This window comes from Zalophus californianus, chromosome 10, assembly GCF_009762305.2.
Source record: "Zalophus californianus isolate mZalCal1 chromosome 10, mZalCal1.pri.v2, whole genome shotgun sequence".
Lineage (NCBI taxonomy): Eukaryota > Metazoa > Chordata > Mammalia > Carnivora > Otariidae > Zalophus > Zalophus californianus.
The window spans coordinates 61616525-61643083 of NC_045604.1; the positions used below are offsets into that span (position 1 = coordinate 61616525).

Genomic DNA, 26559 nt, shown 5'->3' on the forward strand with positions numbered 1-26559 from the left:
AGCACTTTTATGAAATACAATGAAAATAAATTGTCTCATAAGCAAAATTTTAAAAGATTATATAGAACAGGGGCTGGAAGACTATGTCCTTCTGGACAAATCAGGCCCATACCCTGTTTGTCTATGGATCATAAGCTAAGAATGTGTTTTTTTACATTTTTAAATAGTTGGGAATAGTAAAAAGAAGATGTCATGATATGTAAAAAGTATATGAAATTCACATTTCAGTGCCCATAAAAAAGTTCTGTGGAACTTTCATTTATGTACACTTTCACATAAGCTTTTGGGTAATTCTTTCTTTCTTTCTTTCTTTCTTTCTTTCTTTCTTTCTTTCTTTCTTTCTTTCTTTCTTTCTTTCTTTCTTTCTTTCTTCTTTCTCTCTCTCTCTCTCTCTCTCTCTTTCTTTCTTTCTTTCTTTTCTTTCTTTCTTTAAGAGTGAGCAGGGAGGGGCAGAGGGAGAGAGAATCTTAAGCAGACTCCACGCCTAGCACAGAGCCCCTCGGGGCTCCATCTCACAACACTGAGATCATGACCTGAGTCGAAGTCAAGAGTCCAACACTTAACTAACTGAGCCCCCCAGGCACCCCTTGGGTATGCTTTCATATGTCTTCATGATGCCATGGAAGAGTCGAAGAGTTAGAACAGAGACGGTGTGACCCACAGGTCTAAAGTATTTGCTATCTGGTCTTTCACAGAAAATGTTTTCTGACTCTGACACTAATTTCAAGCCCCAAATTATGTTCAAGAGACAGAAAATTACTCTGTCAAGTCGTTATTAATGCTAATCATAATTTTTGTACTTTTCTTGCTGGAAACCTATAACGAACAGTTTGCAAACTACGTGTTGGCTCTCCCATCTTTACAGCAGAACTAAACACAGTCAGTGGCCCACACCCTGAATAGCTTTGAGGTAGAAGGCAGAGCAAGGGGACTTGCAATGAGCTGCAGGAGAAGTATTCCAGGTGGGCGCCTGGGTGGCTCAGTTGGTTAATCGACTGCCTTCGGCTCAGGTCATGATCCTGGAGTCCTGGGATCGAGTCCCGCATCAGGCTCCCTGCTCAGCAGGGAGTCTGCTTCTCCCTCTGACCCTCCCCCCTCTCATGTGCTCGCTCTCTCTCTCTCACTGTCTCTCAAATAAATAAATAAAATCTTTAAAAAAAAAAAAAAAAAAAAAAAAAAAGAAGTATTCCAGGTACTGCTGGAATGACGAGTACAAAACCAGTCACAGGAAAGAGCTTGGCATGGCCTAGGCTGATGAGTCGATGGCTGTAGGCAGCGTTCCCATACATGGGTATCTTTTGGCCTATACGGGTATTTAAAACAAATGAGAATTCTGTGCCAGTGTTTTTGCATGGAGTGATTTCTTTTAAGACCTGGATTTCTGATTTCTTTTGAGGCAATCTGAAATGTGGCATCATGGACCAACATAGGGTTTTAGTAACCGGGGGCAGAGAAGCATCTTCCTACCAGAAGGGGATGTGTGAGTGCATTGCAGGCAACCAAGTCTGTGACCCCTGTATTACTAGGTGACACAGGTCAGGGGTCTGGGGCAAAGTGAACAAGGGGAAGATGGGCGGGAACTGTCTGGAAAGAAAGGCAGGTGAGGACCAAACACCTCAGGACTGATGGGTGCTGGAAAAGACATTAGATGTGAAGGGTTCCAAGTCAGGGAGCAAGTTTGGATATTAAGGTCACTTAAGGTCAATCTTCAGTTATGTTGATGACAGACTGACAGGAGAGTAGCTGGGAAGCTGTGGCTGAAGCCAGGGGAGAGGTAGGAGCCTGCACTAGAGATGGGCAGAGGAAATGGGGAATTTGAGACTATTCTGTAGGAAAAATCAGTAGGACTTGTTGACAGGTTTGAGGTGGGCCTGGGAAAAGGGAAAAATCAAAGGTGAAGGATGACATCCAGGTTTCTGACTAGATCCATTGGCTGGCCTGTGTGGCCATTTATGACAGGGGAGGACCAGCAGAAGGAGGAGAAATGGAGATAGTGTTCAGGAAGAATGCCCAGAGCACCATCTTGGATCCTATATGAACTGTCTGTGAAATTCAGAAATGAAGCTGCAGGTGGCAGTTGACAAGAAGAGCGTGAAGGTTGGTGAGCAGGCATTCCTCTCAGGCTCTCTTAGAGGAGTAAGCTCAGTCCCTTCTAAAGATCACCACCCCCTGCTTCACACTGTCCCACCCTCACCCCCAGCATCCACTGCGGCAAGTGTAGGAAACATTCGTTGAAGACTCTCTTTCTATGAGGCAGTCTCTGATGAAGCACAAAGGTTGTAAAAATCCCTACCCTTATAAAGAGCACAGTCTGAAGGGAAAATTGTAGATTTTTAATCACTCAGGTTTTACTCTGAGCTTTGCAGCTCTTGCTGGCTCCATCACACTTATGTGGAAACTGCAGGCCAGGAGGGTGAGAACTTGTGTTGGAAGGTGGAGGGGTGGGTGTGTGGGGAAGTAGAGGATGTGGGGGGAAGTTGGCTCAATGTCAGCCAATGAATCCAAGGAATATGATTGAGGTAAGGGGACCAGACATGGGAGGGGAGTCCAGCAATGACAGGGGAGGCTGGTGATGGAAGGGTGGCCCGAGCACAGTCCTTGAATGGATAAATCCTGTAACTCCAGGCACGTCAATCTCCCTCTCTGGCCTCAGTCTCATCAGTGCAAGGCTTTAGACTGAACAGATGGTAGGCAAACAGTTGTGGTGGGAGCTATTATGGGTCTTGTCTCAATATTTCCTAATTTTATAAAGTACTAAATGATGCAAATCATTTCTGCTATGTATTGAAATGAATTGAGTTTATTCTTCAGTGGGAGAAGAACAGTTTGGAATTACACTAAGAGTGGATCTTACAAATGCCCAACATTATCATAAATATCTTGATGAAGGAAAAGTTTGCAAAACTTCTAGACTAAGCCATTTTAAACCTCCTTACAACTGCAGTCTGTGGTTTTGAAGTGCCTGTGTGTGGAAAACTGAAAGAGACTTAGTACCTTTCAGAATCACAGCAAATTATTTCTGAATTAAACCAGGATATAAATAAAAAGTGACACATGAGATTACTATCTTTTCTATCTCTCTTGCTATCTTTTAAGTTCTGGAATTCCCATCCTCTCCCATTGGGGAGCTGGGCTGGTGCTCTGGCTCACATAGTGTCCTCCCGATGAACATAAATCAATTTCATAGAGCACTGACCTCAGACAAAGCCGTTCTGTGACCTTGTTCATGATTGATCAAGAGAAAAACAAGACCTCTCCATTTTCGCGTCTGAACACAGACAAAAACACGAGCACTGTCCAAGCCACAAAAATGACCAAACACCCCCCTCCTGGTTAATATGAGTGACTGCTGCTTCATTACCAACTACAGTTTTTGCCTTATTTCATTCTTCTTCCTGCATAGACTAGGTTGATTGAGATACCGAATTATGGACTTTCCCCTGCTTCCCAACAGCATCCGATCCTGAGTTACACCTTCTCTCTTAAACCTGCCTCAAATCACCTAACACTAGCCAAAACCACCAGCACCTTTCTGTCACCTCTTAGTGAGACACCCTGTGGAGGCCCATGGTGTACCTTCTCCACCACTGTAATGGGGAATAAACCCAACTTGTTCAATGGTAGGTGTGTTTCTGGTGGCTTTGGCTGGAGAGCATGAACCCATTCCAAGCTAAACTATTCCCAAGAAAATGAACCACGATGACCATTGTAAATGTTCATCATCTCTCAGCAAGAAGCCCAGAGCCTTCTCAAAGCAGGATATGGTTGACACTTCTGCAATTGTAGAGCATTCTACTCAACTTCTTAGGGTTTAGAAATGCCCAAGAACTCATTGGCCATACACGTCAAAAGGCCTAAGAGATTTTAAAAACCTAAATAGGTGAATGTGAATTGTCTGAAAGTACTTCAGCCAGTTGGGGGGTGAGGAAAGGGTTTGCAAACAGCCTGAAGGAAAGTGGACCACACAGGGGCGTCCACTTCCACTGACCACAGTGAGAACAGAAACTCCTGGCATCCTGTGTCATGCAGGTCCTGGATTGGATACAGAGTTAGGTGAAAAGCAACGAGGGACATTAAAAGAGTTTCATTGGAATATTAAGCAAAGGGCATCTGAATTGTCAATGAGCTGAGAACATCTCACTGCTGAGATGAGGAATGCAAAAAAAGTCCTCATAAAGGGAAACACAACCTCCAAATCTTTCATGCTGCCATAACAACAGGCAGCTGGGGAACTCGGAAGATGAGGGCAAGATCCCACTGTGAGGGAAATGGAAACAAGGCAAGGGAAAATGTAAGCTAATCCTTGTCACAAAAATAAAATCTGTCACAGCTGTTAGCTGTAAGAGAGGGAAAAAAAGCAATAAGTGTATTTTACTTTTGCATGATGTCTTTCATCAGAGGTTATTAGAACACACTTCACCATTATTAACTCATTCCTTGAGCACCATGCTGAGTGTGCAATCACCCATTTTATGGGCAATACGGTCAGCTCAGTGACTCATGATGAGGATGCAAAGGAATAAAACATTCCACAGCAAATGGCCGTGGTGCTAAGTACTGCAGACTTGCTTGAACTCCCAAATTTTCCTTTACAAAAATTTTTTTACCTTTATTTAATAAAGTGTAACATTAAAAAAAAAAACTTCTCTCAAAATGGGAAATATGAAATCAATTGGCTAATCTTGGTAAAGGGTATTGTATTATTTTTGCAATTTAGCTGTACATTTGAACTCTATCAAAATACAAAGTTACAACAAATAATTTTTATGAGGGCAGGGTTTTCTGGCTCTTTGTTTGTTTGTTTTTGAGAGAGAGCATGTGAGAGTGGGGAAGAGGGAGAGGGAGAGGGAGAGAGAGAATCTTAAGCAGACTCCCCGTTGAGTGTAGAGCCCTACCCAGGGCTCAATCTCTTGACCTTGAGATCATGACCTGAGCCAAAATCAAGAGTCAAACACTTAACTGACTGAGCCATCCAGGTGCCTGGCTGTTGTGTCCATTGTTATGGCCCGGTGCCAAGTCCAGAGCTTTGCCCTGTTGGTGCTCAATCAGTGCTTGCTGAGTGGATGGTAGGCATTCAGTGAACAGTAGCAACTGTTAGTAAATGTAGCTTGCCAGTGCCTTCTCACCAACTAAGCAGCTCCAACAAGTTCTATACTGTGGGACATTCTCTGATGACTTCCTTGGCCACTGACAGTCTTCTATTTATTCCACACATATATCCCCCAGTGTCTGTAGGATGCTAGGAACTGTGCCAGATGTTGGGTAATCAGGGTTGATGAATATCCAGTCCACACACTGGTTAAGTTTAGACAGACATGAAACACACAACTCACAAATGGGAATTGACCCCCAGTGGTGACAAAGGCTATAAGAGAGGGTACAGGATGCCCAGGGAGGCTGGGGCAGGGAAAGAGGAGAGAATAGGAAGAATGAACCACATGTAATGAGCAAAGAAAAGAAGAGTATAACACCAGCCTGAAAAAGTGGATGGAGACGTGTGTGTGTGTGTGTGTGTGTGTATGTGTGTGGCAGGGGTGGGGGTGGGGTGGGGGGGTGGGGGGGTGGGGGGATGAATTTCCCTCCATTCTTCTGAGTTCTTGACTAAGAGCCTAACATTGTAGGAGTTCAGAATATGTCATCCCAAATATGCCACACTGGCATGTTGAGTATATTGATTTAAAGGTACTTGAGAATCAGCTGGTGCAAAAAAGACACTCTGACCTTCCCTTGCCCCCTGAAAGCAGAAGACAAATCTCCCATGGGAAAGGTAACCTCCCTGCACCAGAAGGGTAGAAGGCATCCTTACCACCAGAGATGGAATTTCAGGGCTGAGAATGTCATATATATAAAACAGAAAAAAGAAAAAAAAAACCTGTTCATTCTTCACCAATTTTCTACCCCAAGCCCGACCCCTCTGTCTTATTAATTCTTTGCAAATTTATTTTCTTTTTCTGAAAGATATAAATGCCTTCTACCCCGGTCACTTCTTTGAGTCTTCTATTTTTATGGGGCTCCTGTACGTAGGTACTAAAATTAAATTTTGTTTTTCTCCTGTTAATCTGTCTTATGTCAATTTAATTACTAGACCAGTTGAAGATCCTAGAAGGGGAGAAGGAAAACTTTTTCCCCTACAACATGTGTACCTCATATACATATGGGAGATACCCAGGAAAAAAAATGAGCAAATTCCGGGAGGTAGCTTAGAATTCAGACTTCAAAACCGTCTAAAAGAGGAAAAGAGAGAGGGATGTAGGCTTCTTAGGGGAAAGTAAATGATTTTTAGGGAAGGTGACTGGTCCCTCAGAAGAATAGATGGGAGGTGTGATAGTCTGTGATCAGCTTATCTGGGTGTGGTGAGGACCTCTAGTCTCCTCTGCTGTGATAAGAGTTCACCCTCTCAAGCTGATGAAACTCCTAGGGAGGGGACTTATGACAATTGGTCCCTTTTGGAGGATCTGTCCTTAGGCAGATAAGGGGAGTTCAGAGAAAGCCTCTCCATGCATTTGCCGTTTTCCAAGTGCCTACAATTCACAACCATCAATATGCCTAAGAGGTGGCGTCTCTTGTCGTGGCACATTCTGCTTCCCTCCTCAGGCCACGTCTGGCCTTGTAGCCAAAGTCACGGGCTGAGCTTTATGTCAGACAGTGGGAACCCCGAAGGATGTCAGCTGGCCTGACCAGACTTGTACCTTTCAAAGATCCTTCAAGCTAGTCCGAAGTCCTTTCTACTGAGTCTTACTGCCAGGCTCTTTAGAGGGACAAGGTGGAATTTCTAAAAACTAATAGAAAGTAAAGCCTCCATTGGTGACAGCCCTGTGAGGCAGCCAAGTGCCAGAACCCAGCAAGCCAACTGCCAAAGAGTGGTAGCTAATGCTTAGCGCTTAATCTTTGTCAGGCTTTATTTTAAGCTCAGTATACACATTAACTCATTAAATCTCCATGAAGTCTGTGAGGCAGCTGCTATTTTGGTCTGCATTTTTTACAGATGAGGTTTCTGAGACTTGGAGAATTTTAAGTAACTTTGCTAAAAGTCACAGAGCAAGTAGGGGAAACACGATTCACATTCCAGCAGGCGGGCTCCCAAACCAGCAATGATGGTAGAGGAGATCCCGGTGTGCCACCCCAAATATGCCACTTTGGTATAAGGATTATTTTGAGCTGAAGGCAACTGAGAATCAAGAGATGCAGGAGGGGAGTCTGTGTGGTTCAGTCGGTTAAGCGTCATTTCAGCTCAGGTCATGACCTTGGGGATGTGGGATCCAGCCCCACGTTGGGCTCCGCACTGGGGATGGAGCCTGTTTAAGATTCGTTCTCTCCATCTCCCTCTGCCTCCCACCCCCCCCCTTCATTTCTAAAGAAAAAAGAGATGCAGGAACAATTCTCTGCCCTCCCCTAATCTGCCTAAAAGCTGGACATGTTTCCCTTTGTAAAGTTGTCTTCTGTACCAGGAAGAAGACAGCAACTCTTGCCACCAGAGATGAAAGAAGAGTTTCATGAACAAACTTTACTGAAATAACCCCTATTTTCCATTAGTTTCCCCGTACATCTCCTACTCCCTTTGCCAATTTATCATTCCTTGAGTAATTTATCAGTCCTTTCCTTTGGTAAAAACCCTGAATCTAACCACATCTTCTTTCATGTGAACCCCCCTGCACATAAATATGAATAAAAATTGCATGTCTTGGGGTGCTGGCTGGCTCAATCAGTTAAGCGTCCAATTCTTGGTTATGGCTCAGGTCATATCTCTGGGTTGTGAGACTGAGCCCTGAATTGGGCTCCATGCTCAGTGGGGAGTCTGCTTGAGATGCTCTCCCTCTGCCCCTCACCTCCAGGTCTCTCTCTCTCTCAAATAAATAAATACATCTTTTTAAGAATTGCGTGTCTTTCTCTGTTAATACGTCTTTTGTCAGCTTAATTTGCAGGCCCTCAGGACTGAACCAAAAAACCTTTTTCTCCCTTACAATAGTAATGGGTGTCTAGATCACAGAGGGATCGGGAGGTCACACATCCATGTGGCTGCCCTAAGATTCAGATACCCAGCTCCCTGGATCCCAAACCACCATGAAAGCACTTTGGTGACAGAAAACAACCACAAAGTAAAACATACATCAAACACAATTGGAAACAACCCCCGAAAGCCACTTGGATTCTGTATCACAGCCCTGGTTTCTCTTGTCATTGGTGGAGAGAGTTTCTGCAGAGATTAAAGAGAGTTCAGCCCCAGCCCTGCACCCTCTAGAATCCTTTCCTTCCTATTGGGGCTGGGGCTCCTGGAACCCAGCACCCAAAGACCCAAGCCCACACCAGGTTTTTTTTTTTTTTTTTTGGTTTGTTTTTTTGTTTTTTAAGGACGATATTAAGAGAGAGAGAAAGCATGCATGAGTTGGGGTGGGGGGGGGGGTGGTGGCAGAAGGAGAGAGAGAATCTTAAGCAGGCTCCATACTCAGCACAGAGCCTGACACAGGGCTCCATCTCCTGACCCTGAGATCATGACCTGAGCTGAAATCAAGGGTCAGATGCTTAACTGACTGAGCCACCCAGGCGCCCCCACACCAGGCTTAGGAGGCCTCCTCTCTGGCACTCCTGGGGGCCTCGGGCTCTCCCAGAGTTGACCTCTTACTGTGCTCTCTGCCTGGCCCGGGTGTGAATCCTTTTTGTCTTGCCTCCCTCTTGCCCCAAGGCACCTCTGATGGAAGCCAGCCCTGACGTTCTGGACCACAGTCACTGCTGATTCAGGATGTCAATGCCACCTACAGGTCACTACACAACAGTGACTGTCAGCAGGACTGGATACAATGAGACCGGGGCCATTCCTGAGTTCTAGGCCCGAGGCTTCAAAGCGTGTGGTTGCTAGACCTGCAGCAACAGATCACCTGGGAATGATCGGGAGTGTTCAGGCTCCTCCCTAGGTTTTCTGACTCAGAAACACAGGTGAGACCTTACAGTCTTGTTTAATAAGCCCCCTAAGGAGGCTGATTAATGCTACAGCAGAGCTTCTAAACCAGTTCAAACTCAGCAAACTGTGGCCCGTGGGTCAAATCCAGCCTGCCACCTGCTTGTGTCCCGCTTACAAGCTAGAAAGTGGAGAACACCCTATGGAAAGTTTGAGACCTAGAAACTGGGTGTAGTTCCATTTGTTTAAAACTGTGCAAAGGGAGAGTCCCAAGGGACAAGGCTATCCACAGCCCATATTAGAGCCACACATGGGGTTGCCAGACTCAGGAGATAAAAAACACAGGACACACAGTTGAATTTCAGATAAACAACAAATCACTTTTCCTTTTAGTGTAAGTATGTCCCATGCAATATTGAGAACACAGGATGATACAGATGTGAGTTTGATCTGCAGGTTTATTGGTTCTGTGCCTTTAGAACTTGACTTTTCTTAACCTCAGTGTCTTCATCCTTAAAATGGGAATAACAACAAGTATCTTTCAAGGTCTTAGTGAATACTGACTATGAGTTCTAGGGTCACGGTAGCTCCCAAATAAACAAGAGTCATTGATAAAATGGAAGGAGCACAGAACCAAGTCATGAAGCCGTCTTGAATCTTGAAGCATGAGTTAGAAGAGTTCATCCCTCGAGGGAGGGACACCCCAGGCTTGAAAGAACATGAGCAATGACACTGAAATGTTTAAAAAATAACAAAAATAGGGCACAAGCAAGAAAGGGTGAGCAGGTACATGAAATATTGGGCAGGAAGTGACAAAGACACATAACGAAGAGAAAAGGTAGTGTCTTCAAGGGACAAAGTGAGGGGTTGCTTCCAAAAGGATGTTGCACCTAGAGCGAACCATGATACTTAAATTCACAAGACAACCCTCCGTCCATTTTGTTTTATGAATGGGGCTGGTCATTTTCAGTGACTGAAAATCCTTTATTCCCCCTGAGGAGCACCTCTTTCTTCCACGTTACCGTGGAAACCGAATCAATTTAAGGGAGATTTTTGCCCACTGACCCCCTGACTCCCACTCAGACTCCTGTTTCCTGTTGACCCAGAGGTCTACACTGTTGATTTATAAGTGTTAATCCAGTCTTGGTAACCAAAAAGCCATTCTAACACCCATAGCTCAGTGCCTGAGATCATGGGGGTGGCTGAGCTCTCTGAACTAGGGGCCTGGGGAGGAATCATATTTATTCTTTGGATAAAAGCCATCAGAGAAAGGTAAAATAACATGTGGGGCTTGTTCTATTTCCGCTACTACAAATTCTCTGCTTTTATTCTCTTGACTTCCTTTCCCACACGGCCGGTCTGTGGTCCTCACTCTCCAACCCTGCTCTCAGAATCCATTTGGGCCATTTGGGCCTTTGTGATGACTCTGGTTGCCATGGCAGCACCAGGAGTTGGGAGGACCTCGCTTTCCTTTCTGGTGTTTCGTATCTTTAAGGTCTGGCCAGTTCTCTCCTACAGGCTAACTAGCATTCCTGTCAAGGAGACACCTTTAATGTTCTGTCGATTCTTCCCCCACAGTTATGTCTGATTTCCCCTTCGGCTAGAGCTAGCCTTTGCAGAAGTTTCAGTTACCCAATTAGGAACTTTAAAATTGGGGGGATTTAGGTTAACTGGCCGCAAACTGCTTGGCCAAATCTAACGAAGTGGTGTTGGCGCCACCTGGTGGTACTTGTGAGCTCTGATTTAAATGTCAACAGAGTCCCTCGGGTTCCGAACTAGTTGGAGTTTATAGGGTAGAGGAAGCCGCTCCTGGTACGGTCCTGTTAGTGGGAACCTTGCTGCCTTTGATCTCATCGCTTGTGAGAAACTTACATAAGTGATCTGCAAACTTTGATACCGAAAGTGTGATCTTTCGACAATTACCTGCTCAGAAGGCCTTTGTTTTCTGAAGCACAAACCAGAGATTTTTCAGATGAGGACCCTGACGTTAAGTAATCTCCCAGACCCACAGGTGCTCACTCTTCTTTTAAACCTGGGTCTGTCTGATGACAAAAGTCCCGGCTCTTCCCAGGACACGGCATTGTCTCTTAATACGGTGCTGGGCCAAGGTGTGTGCTCACACAGTGGAAGAAGGGGTATGGGGGAAGCATAATTTCTGCACTTTCCAAGGAGGGAGGAGACAGACAGTTACCAACCATAATGTCTAGGCTCGTGCTTCTGAAACTGAATGTGCCTACAAATAGCCTGGGGGCTTTTGATAAATTGTAGATTCCGATCAGTAGTTCTGAAGACAGCCCTGACCTTCTGCATTTTTAACCAGCTCCCAGGTGAGGCTGACCTGCGTGTCTACAGACCACACGTTAGGTCTAGAGGAGGCTTGAGCTATGTATGGTTTTGAGCAGGGAGCAATTTCACATACCCCCACCCCCCACACCCCCCCCTCCCCACCCGCCACCGAGGACATTTGGCAAAGCCTGGGGGCTTTTTGGTGTCTCTATTGGGGTGAGGGGACCGTGCTACCGGCATTCGTAAATAGAGGCTGGGGTGTTGCTAGCACCCTCTGATACCACGGCAGCCTTCGCCACAGAGAATTACTTGCCCAAATGTCAATTGTGCATAGGCTGGGAAGTCCTGCCCTGAATCTAGAATCTAGTCTTGTGTGAGGGGCCCGTGGGCTGTGAGCAGCTGAGGTCCCCTCACCTGGAGGGGGTTTGCTGGGAAATTGGTATGAACTGGTTTCTTTTGTTTCTGAAAAGAAACAATTCAGTTCTAGAAAGCCCCCGTGCATATTTCAGAAGCAAATGAAGGGTGAGTGAGCCCAGCGGGGCCTTGCAAGTATGAGCCGTGATTAGGAGTGTCTTCATTCAGTCAAGGACTTAGCCACACAAAATCAATGAGCCCAGTGGTCTGGGAGGTGCTTTCCTTCCCAGCTCCGGTAGGACCAAAACAACAACAATGAAAAGAAATGTCTTCCCAATGTGATTTATCCGCCAGGAGCTCTTCATGATAAAATTATTACCGTAAACCTAGACTAGGGGGTCAGCAAACTTTTTCTGTAAAGGGTCGGATAGTAAACAGTTTAGGCTTTGCAGGTTATATGGTCTACGTCACAAATACTCAACTCTGCCAGTATAGCCCAGAAGCACCCAGAGACCATGGTAAAGAAATGCGGAGGCTGCATTCATTTCAGAAGTACTTTATTTACAGAAATAGCCCCATGTCAGATGGCTGGAGGCTGTAGTTTGATGATCTCTGGTCTAGGCGCTCAAGGGAATCGGATCAGCTTTAGATCCTATGTTAGCTGTGACATAAGCAAGTGCATTTTTATCTGCTCTCCTTTGGTTTTATGGGCGTGAGGAGAGGGTGGCTAATGCCGTAAAACAGGCAACAAAACCAAAATGGTTTCGTGCCTGACCTCATCACTGTGGAAACAACCAATGGCACAATCCCATAATTCTAGTATCTCCCTCTGACAATGCAGGTTCTCGAATTTATCACCAAACATTAATGAGCCAAATGTGCTTAGCATTACTGGGAGCTGCAGGGAACCCAAAAAAGGAAAGTCACAGTCCACTGTTCTTAAGCATTTTGTTGTTGTTGTTGTTATTATGATAATAAGACATAAACACATAATCACAGCAAATTCATACACCCATAGATAGATGATTTATTAAAAGCGCATGTGACACTTAGTTAGGCATTTGGGAAAAATGGAACCTGCATACGTTCTTCTGTTACCAAAATAAATTCCAGTTGGTTCCAATACTTAAATGTAAACAAAGTGAAATCATTGGTGCTAGAAGTAAACACAGGATGGGTATACATTGTTTATAATCGTGGAGTTGGGAGAAATTGTCTATTGAGAACGTGAACTCAGAATCCACAAGGAAAAGATCACATAAGGATAAAAAGTAGCTATGTGAGAAAGTCTGCCATAAACAAGATCAAAAAGAACTGGGTAATTATTTTAATACAAAGGGTGAATTACTCAACTTTGTGAACTCATAAAAATCAATAGGAAATGATTAATACCATAACAGAAAAGTCATAATTTATCGAAGGACACATTGCCAGTTAATCTTATGCATCTGAGTAGATGTGACGAAAATAAAGAAAAAGAAATCATGACCAAAATCAATTGAGATTCATCAACTGGGGACAGGTCAGCTGCAGTCTTGGCTCCTTGGATCGCATGCCCTCCTGCTGCTCCTGAGGATGGCCATCAGCCCCTCCAGGCTCAGCTGGGCCCAGCCTTGAGTCATTCTGGCCCAGGAGTCAGATGAGAGACTGAAGAAGCCTCTGGATGATCCCAGCTCCCAGCTATTCAAGTCACTCCCAGCCTTTCGGGTCTCCCAGCTGAGTCCCCAGACGTCAGGGAGCAGAGACAAGCCTGTGGCCACTGTGCACTTTCTGGAATCCTTACCCACAGACACGATGAGCACAAAAAAGCCCGGATGGTTCTATGCCACCTACGAATTTTGGCTGGTTGGTTAGATAGCAGCAGGAAACACCGTGCACCGAAAACAAGGCAGCCAGGGGTTGACGCGGGAGGGAAGCCGTACTGGGAACGGTCTTGGAGACCAAACAGAACACAGCAGCTCACCCAGCTACGACCCAGTATGACAAGCTTAGATGCTGGATTCCAGAGCAGGCACGGAAATAGATAAGGCTGAGAGCAGGAGCACCAGCCCCAGGCACCGGCAGTTAGGTGGTTGTCCAGGGCCAACCACCTCTCATCAAGGTCAGAGTCAATCCTGGGACATAGATTCATCCAGGAAGAATATTCGTCCCTCAGGGTGAAGCAACAGGATCTGGAGAACAAGCAGGGCAGGCTCTGTTTTCCTTGGCAGGTGGCAAAGAGGACTCGATGAATGGGTGTTAGAGGAAGTGAGTAGGGTGGTAGAGCGGGCAAGCCGGGCAGGGAAAGGACAGCCGAGGGCAGGAGAGAGGGCAAGCTGGCCGCCTAGAAGTCAGGAAGCTGATCCCCAGAGTGAGCGGAGGACACAGGCCAGCTCCGTGCTGCTGGGGGACGTAGCGGGGGTGATCACACCTTCCCTGAGCCTCTTTTCTCCAGTTAGAAGGCTTCTCCTTTCCTACTTAGCAACCTTAAAACAAACTCCAAACACCTTAGCAAAGTTGACCCCATAGACCTGGCCCCTGCCTAACTTCTCTCCCCCTCCCCGCTGCCTCCGCCCCAGAATCCTCTCCGTTCGTCAGGCTCACATGTTTGGACCTGCCCGGCCACCTTCCCTCTCTGGCATGCTCAGCCTCCACCACTTGCTCCTGGTCATCCTTCGGGTCCGAGTGAAAGTTTTTCCCTCCCGGAAGCTCTCTCTGGCCATCCTACTGAAAGGATTAAATCTTTGAATCACTTTCTGTTTTGTTTTATTTTTCTTTATTGTACTTATAAGCATCAAACTCGTCTTGAATATTGTCTTTCCTCCCTCCCCGGAATCGAAGTGACTCCTGAGGGCTGAGATCCTTTCCTGTCTTGGTTAATATTGTATTTGCATGACCTCGAATAGTGCTTACCATTTAGTAAGTGCTCAGTAAATGTATGTTGAGTATAAATAAGTAAAAATCCTTTTGAGACAAACTCCTATCCATGCTTCAAAACCCTGCTCAAGCTGAACACCCAGCAAAGCCTTCCCCGAAAAATACGCTGATACTTTGTGGGGCAGCTTCTAAACCAAACACCCACCGTCATTCATTTGCCAAGCTCTCCTGCATGCCCCACTTTTCAGGTCTCCCAATGGGCTAAGTTGGTGAACATGGGCTCTGTAGCTCAAGCAGCCAGCTGGATCTGGCATCAGAAGGGGTTCTCACAGAGAATGAGGAGTGCGGGCAGCTTCCAAAGCCAGACCCCCTGGGCTCCCATCCCAGCAGACCTTGTTGTGTGAGTTTGGAAAATATTTTTGACCTTTCCGGGCCTCCATTTCCTCATTGTGTAACGAAGATCACAATAATTAGCCATAGAGGGTTGTGATGAGGCACACGGGGTGCCTGGCACGTAGCAAACATGCACAGGAGTTAAGTGACTTTATATTGAACAGTTGCATCTTTGGCATGAATCTGTACTGCATAAGTACACACAACAGAATCGAGGAAATAAGCAAATTGAGCGAACACTGTGGAAATACAACGATCATCTCTGTAACGATACAGAGAAGGACCCCACCCCCAGATGAACTGGTTCACACCAGCTCCACGTGGGGGCTCCACAGGGACCCATCCACAGCCCGAGGTTCCCTATGACCGAGCACACGCGGGACTCCTCCCCACACGGGCACGGGGATGAAATCAGACGCCTCAAGGACCTGCCGGCTCCCACCACAGAAGACACGCGAAATCCATCTCCAGCTCACCGCACAAAACCATCACACAAGCTCACCATTTCTTACTCAGAAAAGACTTAGTATGTCTTAGTTCCCAAGAGCCACCCCACTGTCTTAGAGCACACAGAGCATGGAGCCCCATAAAGATACAGGGGCGGCCAGGCCTTCCTGTCGTGGGGGGGGGGTGCCGATCACTGAGGGGCAGCCCTGCTCCCTGGACCTCCCGCCACACACACAGGAGATGGTCCATCCCTCCGCAGGTTAGAGGACTGGCTCTTGACACGCACTAGAGAGTATGGCAGGGTCCGCGCTGACCCCGAGCAGCCAAACATCTCCTGGGAGGCGTAGGTCACATACACAAAGCCGTCGTCATCCTTGTAGTCTCTGTAGACTTCTGCCATGGTCACACTCATGCTGACCAGGCTCCTGTTGTTCACCAGCAAGTAAAAGGCTTCGGTGGCCCCGAGCACCAGGCGGCTCCTGGGTGGGGAGGAGGGAGGGGCAGGAAGGGAAAACTTCAACTGGGCAGGGAATGGGCCCCTGACCCAAGGCCTGACTCACCTCTGTCCGCTGCAAACATGTTGACCCAAGGAGCCCACCTCCCCGCTCGAGCGCATTGTCCTCAAACTCGACAAGTCCCCAGGAGGGCCTGTTGAAAGCAGATGCCTGCACTCCACACACAGAGATTCTTTTAAAGATTTTATGTATTTATTTAATGGAGAGAGAGAGAGTGTGTGTACAAGCAGGGGAAGGGGCAGAGAGACAAGCGGACTTCCTGCTGAGCACAGAGCCTGACATGGGGCTCGATCTCAGGACCCTGAGGTCATGACCTGAGCCCAAGTCAGATGCTTAACTTAACCAACTGAGCCCCCCAGGCGCTCCTCAACACCCAGGGTTTCTGATTCAGCTTGCCTTGGAAGCATCCCACAGGGCTGCAGAGTGGCTCAGGGCTCAGGAAGACTGAATAGCTCCCTACTCCTTCCCTGTAGATTTAAAATACCTTAAGTCCTCCCCGTTGGACCAAAAGGGCGAGGCCATCCTATCATTAACTAGGAGACATACCAACACAAAAATGCTACTCTAAGAAGCCCCTTTTTGCTCTGAAACTCAAGGTATGTACATCCACAGACATACAAAGGTGATTCCAGTATCTCCCAGCATCTCACTGTTCAACAGCCTTGGGATGACATTTTGGAAGGTTGTTTCTCTTTCTTTCTTTCCTTTCTTTCTTCCTTCCTTCTTTTTCTTTCTTTTCTTTCTTTCTCTCTCTCTCTCTCTTCTCTTTCTCTCTTTCTCTCTTTCTTTCTTTTGCTCCTGAGCAATGGGTAGCTCTTTCCTCCCCCTGCCATCCCTCCTCCCATCTCAAGGAGATGGAGAAGCAGCAAAGTTCAATTGGACATGCTGTGAATGTCAAGGTCAATCTGAGGCCTGACTCCTCCTGGGATGGCGGACAACATGGCCATGTGGACCCCCAGGTAAGGACTCTTTCCCTGCAGCACACTTCCATTTGCTCTGCTTGGAGAGACAGGCCTAGCCTGCCCACTCTGGTCTCAGAGCTTTGAACTTTCAGGTGAGCTAGGTCTGTGTGGCTGTGGGACACAGGTGGCTGGAAATCGATTAATTTTACAACCAGATAATCCCTCCCAAAATAACCCCAAAGATTTCGGCTTTGACAATTGCATGGGTGTTTTGGGGTAAAAGAAGTGCTCTACAATGGGAGTGGGTGGAGCTGAGAACAAGTGCGTGGCCTTCAGCTTTGTAGGGAACTCCGTTCCCAGAGTCTGCATGCCCACGTCCTATCTTTTGCCATGCTCTTCTTTCTTTCTCTTTCTTTCTTTCTTTCTTTTTCTCTTTTTCTCTTTCTTTCTTTTCTTTCTTTCTTTTTCTTTCTTTCTCTTTCCTTCTTTCTTTCTTTCTTTCTTTCTTTCTTTCTTTCTTTCTTTCTTTCTTTCTTTTTCTTTCTTTAAGACTTATTTATATATTTGAGAGAGAGAGCATAAGCTGGAGGGGCAGAGGGAGAGAGAGAGAAAATCCCTAAGCCGACCCTGCATCAAGCATGGAGCCCAGCACAGTGCTCGATCTCACAACCCTGAGATCACAGAGCTGAAACCAAGAGTTGGACACTTAACCGACGGCACCACCCAGCTGGCCTGCCATGCTCTCTTTCAATGAGGGTTTTGGCATTCCCTGGAGAAGGAGGCTGTGGGCAGGGATTTTTGTCTATTCTGTTCACTGCTGTAAAGACAGAGTCTAGAAAGAACAGAGAACATAACTGATGCTCAATAAACATCCTGGAGTATCAAATGTTGGGATGGGGAGGAGATCAGGGCTGATGGAAAAGAGAGGATGGCCCCTGGCTGGGAAGGAGAGACAGAATGGCTCTCAGGACTCCAAGGGTTGTTTCCGAGGGAGGTAGGGGAAGGGGTATAACCCTAACGCTCACGTTCCCTTAGCCACCTCCATGTCACTCTGGGCCAACATAAGCTTCCCTGAGGAGAGAAAATTGGGATGTTCTTAAATAACTCGTAAAGAGAAACAGAACAGAGACAGACACACACTCATAATGAATTCTTGAGGAAACAAGCAGCTATGCAACTCACAAGGGCTGGCCTCTCCAGACTTTCCAACCCTATGAAGAATTATCCCCCAGGGGTTACATTCACATTACTCCCAAATCATTTTTATTGAAGCCATGTGTCAGGTGACACTACTTAACCCTGTTAAGCTTTAAAAATAGCTGCATTTTCTTTGCTGTGCCTTAACCCAAGGGAGGAGCATGTTTGGGGATGCCCTCCCTTATCCTCCCTCCCAGGGCCTGAGCAGTGCAGGGGGCATTTGCCTTTTGAAGAGGTCCCCACTCCCCCAAGTGCACACACACTTTAAGGGTACCGTGTCTCTCTCGGGAAAATGCAGACTGGGTTTTAAGCAGCATGTGGAAAAAAGGATCTTCTGGACTAGTTCCAGAGCCAAGACGACCTCTGAAACTTCTTAGAAAAGTTGGCAGCTCTTATTCTCTTTAAACTTGTTATCTGTGGGTTCTCCCACCTGTTTAAGTTAGATTAATTCTCAGAGCATCTTTTCTGGGCACTACAGAATCTGAAAGGTGAGTCACAAAGGAAATCTTTTCTCTCTCTTCCAGAATGCCCCCATCCTCAAAACCAAACCAACTAACAAAGCAAACGGAAAAAGCCCAGCACACTCCCCGACGTGCACTTTGTCACCTACCGGATGATGCTGAGGAACTGGGTCATGGTCAGCTCCTGCGGGACCAGGAACTTGGTCTTGTCCAGCGGAGGCAGGAACTTCTCCCTGGAGTAGCGCTCCACTATCACCTGTCAAGAGGGTCAGTCCCTAAGAATGTGACTCCGAGCTCTCAGTATCTTAGAAATTTAGAATGGGGGGGGTTTCCCCTTCTTTTATTTTTCAAGGAACAGGGTATACTCCTTTTCTTCTTCTTTTTTTCAGATTTTATTTATTTATTTGACAGAGAGAGACACAGCGAGAGAGGGAACACAAGCAGGGGGAGTGGGAGAGGGAGAAGCAGGCTTCCCGCGGAGCAGGGAGCCAGATGCGGGGCTCGATCCCAGGACCCTGGAATCATGACCTGAGCCGAAGGCAGACGCTTAATGACTGAGCCACCCAGGCGCCCCAGGGTATACTCCTTTTCAAAAAAGCACAATGAAGTCTTACCGGGATCTTGTTTGGGAACTTTGCCCGGATTCCAGCAACTTCCTCTTGTCTGGTTGCTGTGAATAATTCAAAGACAAAGGAGTAAGTAAACAGCAAGAGAAGTCTGTATCTTCTTCCCTCTCTCAGGCAATCCAGACAGCTCCCTTAGAATTTTACCTAAACTCTTCCTCTGCTTGAAGGGTCTGAGGCTTTGGGTTTTCTGTGAAGTCTGCATTTTGCTCCACAGCTGTGTCTGTGTCTGACTTTAAAAAAAAAAAAAAAAAATCCCACAACCGGGACCTAACTCATTCCTCAGCTGCTTCCAAACCATCCGCAGGAGCCTAAAGGAGGCCCTTATGTAGGGCTGTGTGACATCAGGCCTCTCCAACCCTCCCTCCCCTCCCCCTCCCTGGGCAGGAGGAGGTCAGTCCTGAGGATGGAGACAGAACAGCCACCTGCTTGCTGCTCAGACAAAGTCACTTTGCTCGTGATCAGTTCAAGATATTTCTTCGCTGGAGAAATTAGGTTCACAATAAAATCAGTGGCTGCGTCATCAAACAGCCTACATCTGGGCTAAGGACTCTGGAGAGGCCAAACAGCGGTCTAGGAACAATCTTGCGCTTCAGAAGGGAACCATCTTGAAGGCGGGTCAGGACGGGGCCGCCGGCCCTGAACTGGGCTGCATTACTCCCACAACAGTCCTTGCCAGTTTTCACAGAGAGAAACCTATGATCAGAAAGGTAAAGGGATTTGCCCAAAGTCACACAGCCAGTAAGAGAGGGGGTTGGGATTAAAACTCCGATTTGGTGCCAAGTAGGGTACACTCCAGTATATGCCGCCATTTTATCTTCTCTGCCGTAAAGGGGGGGAAGGAAGCCCAGTGACGCCCAAGATCTCCCTTCGAGAGATAGGAAACCGAGGCCCATAGAGGCTAACTGGTTTGCCTGGGATCCAATGGTTGGTAAGAGGCAAGACACAGATCCCCCAGGTCCCAGCGTCCAGGGTTTGCTTCCAGACACATAGGCACATCCAGGCAGACCTCTTCACTCCGAGTGAGCGGAGGGTCCACATTTCCCAGCAGAGTACCTCAACGGTGAAGTCTTCAAATAGACGGAGAGGGACATAAAGGAAGGTGATGGTACATTCTGTACGTTTGCTTCATGAATCCCAGTGTGAAGCTCAGCGCTTTGGTTAATCATCAGAAATGGACATCCATCCTCCGTCTTTAGAAAGGGCACGTGTGTTCATGGGGCTTAGATGATAAGGAGCAAGTGTGGACTGCACGTCTGTAGTCAAGCAGCTTTCAAATGCACAATCTCATTTAAGCCCCAGTTGCCTTGTGGGTGGGAAGGGCAGGTAGGACGCACAGCTTATCGATGCACAGTCAGCCAGGGCGCACTGAGGTGGGGGGGGGGGCCACCCCAGGCCTTCCAGTTCCCAGGAGTGGGCCTAGCACCCAGGACCCACAAACCTGGCTCTACATCTGGCCCTCAATTTCTGATCTTAGATAAATCACTTCATGTTACTAACTATGGTTTTCCTTGTTGCAAAATGATTATTTTTACCTGATTAAAATGGTTTGTTTTGCCTAACGTGGAGTGGTTAAGTGGGAGTTGAATGAACTCATTTATGTGAAGCAGCTAGTGCAGGGCCTGGCACCAAATCCGATGCTCTCCCCACACCGGGCCTCCCCAAAGGCCCCACAGTCTGGGAACGTGGACGGGCATTGAGGTTTGAAGGCTGAAGGAAAGAGCTCTGGGTTAGGGCCAGGGAAAAATAAGTCCCAGCTGCAGTGTTTGGTCCGTCATTATTAGGGCTTTGAGATGTGTCCTAACTGTGCTGCATTTGGCTTTCTCGGCCGCCACCTGGGATTAGCTCAGTCAGGCCTACCTCTCAGGATATAATGGGGGTGAAGGTGGTACTAGAACAAGGGACTTGGGGAAAAAATAAAATATGACAATACTCATAGAATGTCTTGTCATTCAGCAAGAGAGTGGGATAGATCATTTTTATTTTGTGGAAAAGCTTCTTTTTTGAGGGGAACAGGGTGTCCATGGGTGCTGTATGGCCCCATCATGCTCCTCGGACCGAGGGGCAGGATCAGTCGTCCGGAAGGTGACAAAGCCACATAACATCGATGCCACAAGGACTGTGGGGAAGGAGATGGGAACAGCACCATGGTAAACGGCTGGAGTGAGAGCCCCGGCTTGATTCGGAGTCCTGGCTACTGATGTTTTAGTAAGCAAAACCCAGCTTTATTTTTCTTAGAGCTTTCCCTGTCCTGCAAGCAAAGCATGTGAAAGATGAGCTGGCTGAGCTCATGCTGATTCGCACCCACTGGGCCCTCCTCCATCTCCTCTGACCTGGGGCCTGGGCAGGGGTCCTGGGACTAGAGAGAGCTGGTCGAATGAGATGTTGGGTGGTGCTAGCAATGGGGATTAGGAAGACTCATTTTTCTCCACCTATAAACATGCCTGTGTCCCACCTTCTTAAAATAGCAACCAGTCAGCCTTCCCTTGACTCTACCAGACATGTGAATGTCATGGAAAGAACAATTTTGAAAATAGGCTTGGGTCCCAGATCTTGCTGACAAGTACGTTACTTCTTTGAGCTTCGTGTTACTCGTTAGGGAAATGAGTATGCTTTTGCTTGTCTCCCAGGGTTGTGTGACGATGAAATGTGGGGAGCTCTGGGATGTCTGTGTACACGTGAGATGGCACAGTGGGTGCTCAGGGAACACGGATTCTCTTACTACTCGCCTCCTGTGTAGCCTCTAGCCTGGCCCGCTCACACTTCCTGAACCTTCCACAAGAGTTGCCCAAGCTCATTCTTTCCACTGAGCTCACTGCCTGTCTTCTCCTTCAGCTGCGGTCTGGAGTCTGTGCCAACACCAGGGCGTGCTCTTGGGAGGTCAGCACTAACACACACAAGCACCTCTCTTTAGTCCTTATTTTATTTGATCTTTGATCCATCAGCGTGTGGAATTGTGCATTTTCTCCTTGTGGAAAGTCTCGTCTTTTGGGTGGCAGGATCCCACTTCCTTGGGAGTCTTCTCCCTTTGTCCTCCACCCCACCCCCAAAGCTGCCAGTTCTCCTTAAGGCTGCTAAGGAGGTAAGTGGACTATCCATTTATCCATAATAGATCCACATTTACTTATGTGAATAAAAACTTTCACAAAACATCTCTATATTTCTTGGTCTGTAGCTGTCTGTGCCCCGCATCGAGTGCGCACAAGCCTATGGAACAGCAGAATCCTTGCTGCGCACACTGAGCTTAAGTGAGCCCCCCCGCCCCCCCCCCGGGGGGTAACCGTGCTCCCAACCCCATTGCTGCCCAAAGCCCCTGCTGAGTACCAGGCTCAGGGCCACCAAGAGCTCCTGCACCCTGATCTTGCCATTCCTCCAGCCCCACCCCAGTCCTCATCTTGCTTTATATGCTTTCCTGGGATGACTTTAATCATTCCTGAGGATGGCCCTCAGGTGACTCAGTTTCTTTAATGTGATTAAGAGCAGGCCTGTCCCCTGGCAAATGCCGATGTGTAGGGCTTACAGAGTGACTAGGACAGACCCACGTGGCTTTCCCATCCTGCCCTGTTGTGGCCGTGTCATTCATCCTTCCTGGCTACAAGCTTTTATTCCCGGGAAACAGGTATAGGAAGGGAAGTGTGTACACCTCAGAGAAGGGGCTGGGGCAGGTGGGAGTGCTTGATGGAAGGAACCCTCCATCGGTGTGTGCATTTCTGAGAGGAGAGGTTCTGGAAGCCTGACTCCTCCAGGGAACTTTGCCTGCACTTGGTGTCTTCACGGTGGCTGTGGGGGGGACAGGAACTGTGTGTCGAAGGGGGGCTCCTACTGCTATAGACACCCAAGACGTCCCATCCTAGATAAGACTCACTCAGGGTGGGAAGGTGACGCTCACATCTGCAAGGTAGAAAGCTGAAGTTCAAACTTTATTTCATTCTATTTTATTTTCTTCATCAAGTGCCTTTTAAGATGCTGCTTACCAATGAGACTTGCGTATCTGATCAACGTGGATGAATACACTTTATTTTGAGTCAGACCATCAATGAAAATAGAAGCTTCTGGTCCCAGTCCCAAGTTAGCCATGGAATGATGACGTCACTTGAGCTCAGAATCTGCTTAGTTAGCCTGCGAAATCATTTTAATGCTGGAACATAGCTCTCCTGTCCCCAGGACAAAAGTAACCCCCAGTAGCCACGAAACAACTAAGGGCAAGACCTTGCCTGTCTATGCAGCCCCAGTACCTAACACAGAGACTGGCATACAGTTCACGCTCTATAAAGTTAACTGCATTTCTCTGCACGCAAACCGCCAACACAGAACAGTGCCCAGTCACACAGTGGTGTTGCCTGAAGCCCTGCACACAGGGAAAGCAAACTCATATCCAGACCATGTATTGGTTACAGTCAGATGAATCGCAGCTTCTTCCAGCAGTGAAATGAAGCCAATGGCATCTATGGGCACTGGGTGATGAGTTGGCCTCCCTGAGGACTCTGTGCTATTAGGGCTCCAGCATCAGTCTCAGTCGGGTGATTGGACATTGGCAATAACCTAGTGGGAGCTGGGCTGGTGAGTTGGAATTCATGCTGCTGGGCCCGTGCCTTGCCTCCATCCCATGGATTTGCCCCCATCATGGATATTCCTTCACACATTCATCATTTTAACCCTGGGGAAAGTGGGTGTTGGTGGCCAACGTAAACAGGCTAACTGGCCAAATCATTCTGTGTCCTTGGCTGTTGATTGCCTCCTTGGGGGTAGCTCTTTGGTGGCATTTACATGTGTTATAAAGACCTCCATACTTTGCATCTGCACCCATAAGTGCATCCTCATGCCTCTTTCCTAGATGTCCCTGTCCCCATTCTTCAGGTTTTCTTCTTACAGCCCCTGACTCATCAGCCAAGACATTTGCCGCTGCCCGGGAGTCAATAGAATGACTGGGCATACTGCCCGAAGCTCTGCCCCGTGGCAGGAGTGCCCACCACTGACTTCAGGGCCATGTGACTGGGGCTATAGGGTGTGTCAGCTCGCACCATATACCGAGCCTACATATCTGTGAATGAGGTGTAGCCTTTTCATTCCTCTGTCAGCTGATTGTAAGCGACCCTCCTCAACAATGGCCATCAGAGTGAATGAAGGAAGGACATGGGTACAACAGGGGTGAGTTACATGGGGGTCTGGGCTACCTGCTAATGCAGCTTACTGGGCCCTTGGCTCTGTGTATCTTATCCTAAATGTACCCCTTCAGTTTTAATTAATTAATTAATGTTGTTTGCTTATTTAAATATTTTATTTATTTATTTGAGGAGGGAGAGGGACAAGCTCACTCCATGCTGAACGCAGAGCCCAGTGTGGGGCTTGATCCCACGACCCTGAGATCATGACCTGAGCTGAAATCAAGAGTCAGACACTCAACCGACTGAGCCACCCAGGCAGCCCCACCCCGCTTCAGTTTTATGATAGGTTGCTGCTACTTATGACTTTGTGGGTCGGACAAAAATCTATCTGATAGTGGCCAGGTCTGGCCACATTTCCTCTTAATGTCCGTGGTCAGCTAATTTTAAAAGATGAATCATTCTCTGTTGCAGATGACATGGCTATGCTTTGGAACCCTAGCAGTCTAAATGGTGATTCTTTTATTGGGATTGATCATAACTGACCCAACACAACATCTTTTTCCATCACAGATACCATGAGGTCTACCTGGTCATATGGCCCAAGAGGCATGGCTGTTTGTGACAGTTGTTTCTTGCTGTGGCTGCGCTCAAAGCTGGCAACATGTTATGTCTTCTAGTACATTCTCATGTGTGGAATATGCGATCTTTAGAACCCCAAAAAGGCAATCTAGCATCGCATTTCCTTCTTTGTAGTGGGAGGTGTGCTGTGGAAGAATTTGTTCTTCACTATTGAGAGGATGTTGCAACATGCCTGGGGCCACTGACTCCCTAAAAGCTTCAAGGATTAGGCGGGCCCCTGAGTCACTGAAAGATTTATGTCCCACCTCTGGAAAGCATGTGCCCCATAAAGGCTTCCAATGTACTCGCTACTTCTTGCTCATCTGATTAGATCAACATCATATCATTGATATGGTGGACCCATGCCTTATTACTTGGGATGTCTAGACAATCTATTTCTCTTCAGACAATAGTATGACAGAGGTTGGGAGAATTAACATAGCCTTGCATAGCCTTGCTCCAAATAAATGCAAAATGTTTTTAGTTCTTTTTAGTAGGGATGGAAAAGAATGCATTTGCAAGATCATGGGCCATATATCATGTAGCTGAGGCTATGTTGATGTTCTCCAGCAAATCTCTTACATCTGGCAGAGCAGTTATGGTGGGGCTTTTATTTGGTTGAGCTTCCAAGAGCCACCTGAGCATCATGGTGGTGGCATCATCTTCTATGCTCCTTGCCAGGATATAAAATCTTTGCAATAGGGAAACGCTCTGACATCAATAATTTCTCCCTTATCTAATTTTATGTTCCATGTCTTCCCACCACATATACCTCCCATCCAGCACATTTAGAATCAAGACCTTTATGTTCTCTCCTGGCTGCAGGGGTACAATTTGCTAGGTCCAGCAGCTCTATTAACCAGATTTAGGTCACAATTTACACAGCTGGGTGATGTCATACCGTAAACCTAGTCATTAGCATAATGGCCAGTGGGAAAGGTGTGGGATATGCTAAGCAGGGAAACCTGTTCCCTTGTAGGGTGAACATGTCTGCATGATCTTCAGGTGATGGGGGAAGAACTCGCTTTTATCTGGAAAGAGCAGATCAGATCTTTCAAGGGAACCTAGGGGCTCAAGAGTTTCAAATTAATTGACACAGATGTACCTAGCCCAAATCTCAGGTTCCAATCCTTCCCTGCCAGGACACTGGGCTTCAGCATAGCAGACATGCCTACATTGAGAATTCATCCTTCTCTGCAGTTCTATTACTCTTGTAAGTATGTTGTGGCCCTGATCTTCAGCTTCTTCTGTCCTTCGGCTGAAGGAGAGGAGAGTCTCTTCCAAGGAGGCCCTCTGGATTTTATACTTTGCTTTTAATTGATGATTAATCAACTTGAGCCTTTCTTTTACTTTCTAGACAGCACCATAGCCTCCAGCAATAGCTATGCAACTCCGTAGTCCTTATAATTAACCTTTGCTTTTTAGTTTTCAAATGCCTGATACATGTCTTCAGAGCACCCCCTTCCACTGATTACCACCCCAGGGCCTTAGCACCCCCACAGCTGGGGGATAAGGAGTTTCAGTCCTGGCCTCTCACTCAGCATGTACTCCAGGCTTCATCTTTGCCACTGTTACCCTCACTCATGGGATTGGACCATGCGCACATCCTTGGGCTGGAGTAGAAACCAACATTACATACACATGTCTGGTTAATCCATTTTCTCAGTCCCTGTGAAAAGAGATCAAAAGACACCTGAAGGTCAGAAAGTTTAAGTAATTTGCTCAAGATCTCTCAGCTGTTGAGATTTGAGCCTATGACTATACAGCACCAAAACCCATTATATGTTTGTCATTCTAGAATTTTAAAAGTTAGCTTAAAATAGAGCCATCACTGTCATAGGGAAAAGGCTCCCTGAAACATCTCCCTAGCAGCTCCAGGTTTACGGTTTCATATGCACAGAACCTCTAC

At 47.1% G+C, this 26559-nt stretch overlaps 1 protein-coding gene across 1 annotated transcript; it reads right to left on the reverse strand.

Moving 5' to 3' along the window:
• Positions 1–15419: 15419 nt before the first annotated feature.
• Positions 15420–19146, reverse strand: MAP1LC3C (microtubule associated protein 1 light chain 3 gamma). The gene is made up of 4 exons (XM_027611904.1): positions 19075–19146; positions 18919–18974; positions 18454–18560; positions 15420–15708 (listed from the first exon to the last, which is right to left on the reverse strand). The coding sequence occupies exons 1-4, from the start codon at positions 19130–19132 to the stop codon at positions 15420–15422; spliced, it is 510 nt and encodes a 169-aa protein (XP_027467705.1). The 5' UTR covers positions 19133–19146.
• Positions 19147–26559: the final 7413 nt, after the last annotated feature.